This window comes from Cyprinodon variegatus, unplaced genomic scaffold (assembly GCF_000732505.1).
Source record: "Cyprinodon variegatus isolate N-32 unplaced genomic scaffold, C_variegatus-1.0 Scaffold1600, whole genome shotgun sequence".
Lineage (NCBI taxonomy): Eukaryota > Metazoa > Chordata > Actinopteri > Cyprinodontiformes > Cyprinodontidae > Cyprinodon > Cyprinodon variegatus.
The window spans coordinates 99273-102459 of NW_015152053.1; the positions used below are offsets into that span (position 1 = coordinate 99273).

Sequence of the window (3187 nt, forward strand, 5' to 3'; positions counted from 1 at the left end):
TTTATTGTCTGGTTCTGAATATTTGGATCCATTTGGACCGTTTCTAAAGACAGAGTTGCATCCGTGGCTCACTGTGTTTCAATAGAGACCTGACTTCTGAACTTTAACTAGGCCACTAATCATCCTCAGTGGAAGAACTCTCTTTTCTAAGACTTGATGACATCACTGCTCAGCTTTGCAGTGATGTCATCATCACCGTTAGCCCCCTCATATCTGAGCCAACAGTGATAGGAGGTCAATGATTGGCTGTTTGTTCCTGCAATCATTGAACGTTCTATTAACAACCAGCAGAGTCAGAAAGGCCAGAAGGTTAATAAGAAACGAGGCAGAAGAAGAAGAAGGCCTTCAACAGCAACTGCAGAAGATATCAGGGATGAAATCAGGAACTCACCCTTAAACACAAAGTTGTAAGCCTCATCTGATCCCATGTTTCCATTCAGTGCTGTCGCCGTCTAAAGTCTAGATGTAAGACGACACTGAGACCCGCCTGCTTCTCTAAAGAGGACAGACGACGGCTGCAGATCTGTCCTTCCCCATGGACGCCTGTCAGCAGCTTCCTGTCCTTCCGGCTCAGTCAACAGAGCTGCTTTGTTTGCACAGCACACAGCAGCGCTTCCAGCTTGTGCTGCGGTGGGCGGCCCTTCAGGTAGGGAGCGGCTGCAGGGTGATGGAGGCGTGGAACATGACCAGCAGGTTGGGCAGGTGAACCTGAGGTGAAGCGCTGAGGCTCCTCCTGGTGGAAGAACCAGGAATTGAACCTTAATTCTCCAAGAAAACATCATCTTTGATGTTCAGAAGCTCAGATCATCACTTCTAGAAGCTCTGATAGATCAGCTCATCCTCAGAGATTAAACCTTTTCCAATTATTAACAACCTCTTGATATTCTAGTTTTATTTCTAGCTTGAGCAAATAAAGCAGGTGAAACATGATGTGCAGGAAATGACTCCTTAATTTGTAGATCTGGACTGGGAACCCCTCAGTGCTGGGATTTCACCAGCAGCCACTGCAACAAACTCAACCCTGTTTTTAAGCTCCGAGACCAAATAGAATCCAGACTTTCTTCCAGAGAATCGGGGCTGATGGAGCTTTTCTGGAATAAATGAAGGAGCCAGAGTTCGTAAGTCCAAAGAAAAGCCGTTCTTTAATCGACCTTAATTGGTTCTTTAATCGACCAAAGTGGAAAAGCTGTGATTCAAGTTTCCCAGTTCAGTTAAATCATCTTCTCAGGATTAGAATAAACTCTTTACACATGATCAGTGAAACTCTAATCCAGGTTTAACTTCTAGATTCTTCCTGATTTTTATTAGAAAACTAAAAAAAAAAAAAAAAAGCCATGGGAGGTTAGTTTTGTGTATCTGGAACAAAAACAATCAAATTAACTGAATAAATGACAAAGATTAAAAAAAGGTTTGTTTCCACATTAATACAGAATGATTTTAATCATCTGCCTTCGCTGCTCATTAAATCCTTTATGTATTAAATTTGTTCCTGGAAGAATTAATCATAAAACCAAACAGACCTGGTTCTGTTTTTACGCTCTACCTGCATGGCGGCTCATCGCTGCCTGAAAGAAGAACAAACTCTTCCATAAAATCTTCTTTATTGGACAATTCATCTGAAAAAGGGAAATATTCTCACAACATTTATTATTTAGACACATTTTCACAGAATCACATCTTCCCCAGGATGGACTGAGGTTAGTGAGAGAAGCTGGAGAAGCACAGAGTCCTTCAGTAAAACCTCCAACATCCGATGCTCATTAAGGATCCCGATCCAGGGGTCCGTTTTCAGAAGCTTCAGCCGCGGATCCGCTACGATGCCGCCACCTGAGTTAAAGGTTCCTCCAGATACTGAACCAGCGCCTCCGCCTGCAAACCAGACAGAACAGTTCAGAACGAGCTCTGGTGGGAAGCAGCTGCTGTCATCTTTAAAAAGTAAACCTTCCTCACCTTGGCCTTCAGCATCCCAAAGCCCACCGTCTCCTTGGCGTACATGCACAGCAGCAGGTTGGCCACCCGGGTGATGGCCACTCGCCCCTCCTGAGGAACAAACAGAAAAATGGCTCCAATCTCCTGAAGGCTTCTCAGCAGCTTCCTGAGGCGTGTCTCACCATGCAGTCCATCAGGATGAACTTCAGCTGGTCTTCATTAAACGCTTGGTGGCCGTTCTTGTCGTAGGCGGCCCAGATGTTGCTGGCAATGGCGGCGGTGACTCTGGCGTCTGTGTCTCCATAACCGGAATAAGCCAGCAGAGATCCCTCATTGTTCAACAAGCTGCGGGAAACAAAGCTCACATCTGACCGCAGAAACATGCAGATCTCCACACTTTAACCCCTTTGCTCACTTTTCTACCAGCTTCAGGATCCTGATCTAATTTCTCTAATAAAAGTTCTCAGTCCTGCAGAAAAACGGTTTGAGGATCCGAACAAACAGCAACAATTATTAATAGTTTCAGTGAGGATTGGTCTCTCCATAGCAAACAGAGCCGCTAGCCGCTAGCAGCTTAGCTAGCAGCCTAGCTCCAGACTTACAGGGTGCTCTGGACTCCGTTGGTGTTCGCTTGGCTCAGAACTTGGGTCAAAGCTTTCGGTCGCAGCATTTCAGCTCCCAGAACCGAACAAACTAATTAAATCTGTGTAAAAACTGCCCCGAAATATTTTTTAAAAAGTCTCTCAGACAGCGAAAGACGAGACAGTCGGGTCAGCTGACTTTCTTTTTTCCGGTTTCTTCTTCTTCTTGGGAGGTTTTATGGCGGTTGGCAAACTAATGTTAAGTGCATTACCGCCACCTACTGATATGGAGTAAAACAAGGACACAGGAAATGATACACCCAGAAAAATAAATAAATAGGCTTTTTTTTTTAATGGTGGTCTCATTTGGTTTGTTATACCGTCATTTGTGTTTCAAAGTGTGGGTGGTATGGAGTTGCTTCTAAAATGTGATTTTGAATTATCTAAACTCCCCCTACAACTCTCACATTTCCATCAACAGGTTCTGCTAGATTGGAAGTTAATGTTCAAGCACATAAGCCCTCATAATGTCCCACTGTGGAACAACAGAGCCTTTCTATGTGGTAGAAGATCTATATTTATAAAGGATTGGTGGAATAAACAAATCTGGTCAATTTCTCACTTAATGGATGGAAATGGTGATATTTTAAGTTTGGAGGAGTTCAACAGGCTTCATG

At 44.0% G+C, this 3187-nt stretch overlaps 2 protein-coding genes across 3 annotated transcripts in view; both read right to left on the reverse strand.

Annotated features, from left to right (window-relative positions):
* Positions 1 to 741, reverse strand: part of rab25 (RAB25, member RAS oncogene family) — a 12276-nt gene extending 11535 nt beyond the window's left edge. The window contains exon 1 of one of the 2 annotated variants that reach the window (XM_015403960.1): positions 392 to 612. In XM_015403960.1, the coding sequence (XP_015259446.1) occupies positions 392 to 428 (37 nt within the window). In that variant the 5' untranslated portion in view covers positions 429 to 612. Of the gene's footprint in view, positions 1 to 391 lie in introns of both variants that reach the window. The other variant, XM_015403959.1, reaches the window with a different exon arrangement.
* Positions 742 to 1609: 868 nt separating this feature from the next.
* Positions 1610 to 2734, reverse strand: lamtor2 (late endosomal/lysosomal adaptor, MAPK and MTOR activator 2). Its single transcript, XM_015403961.1, has 4 exons — positions 2532 to 2734; positions 2112 to 2274; positions 1951 to 2040; positions 1610 to 1869 (listed from the first exon to the last, which is right to left on the reverse strand). The coding sequence occupies exons 1-4, from the start codon at positions 2597 to 2599 to the stop codon at positions 1813 to 1815; spliced, it is 378 nt and encodes a 125-aa protein (XP_015259447.1). The 5' UTR covers positions 2600 to 2734; the 3' UTR covers positions 1610 to 1812.
* Positions 2735 to 3187: the final 453 nt, after the last annotated feature.

Excerpts from the sequence above, each read along its gene's own strand:
- lamtor2 (XM_015403961.1), bottom strand. The coding sequence starts at position 2,599 with ATGCTGCGACCGAAAGCTTTGACCCAAGTTCTGAGCCAAGCGAACACC. Across the intron at positions 2,041-2,111 it reads TCATCCTGATGGACTGCATG|GAGGGGCGAGTGGCCATCAC; the intron begins GTGAGACACGCC and ends TTTGTTCCTCAG. Across the intron at positions 1,870-1,950 it reads TTGGGATGCTGAAGGCCAAG|GCGGAGGCGCTGGTTCAGTA; the intron begins GTGAGGAAGGTT and ends TCTGGTTTGCAG.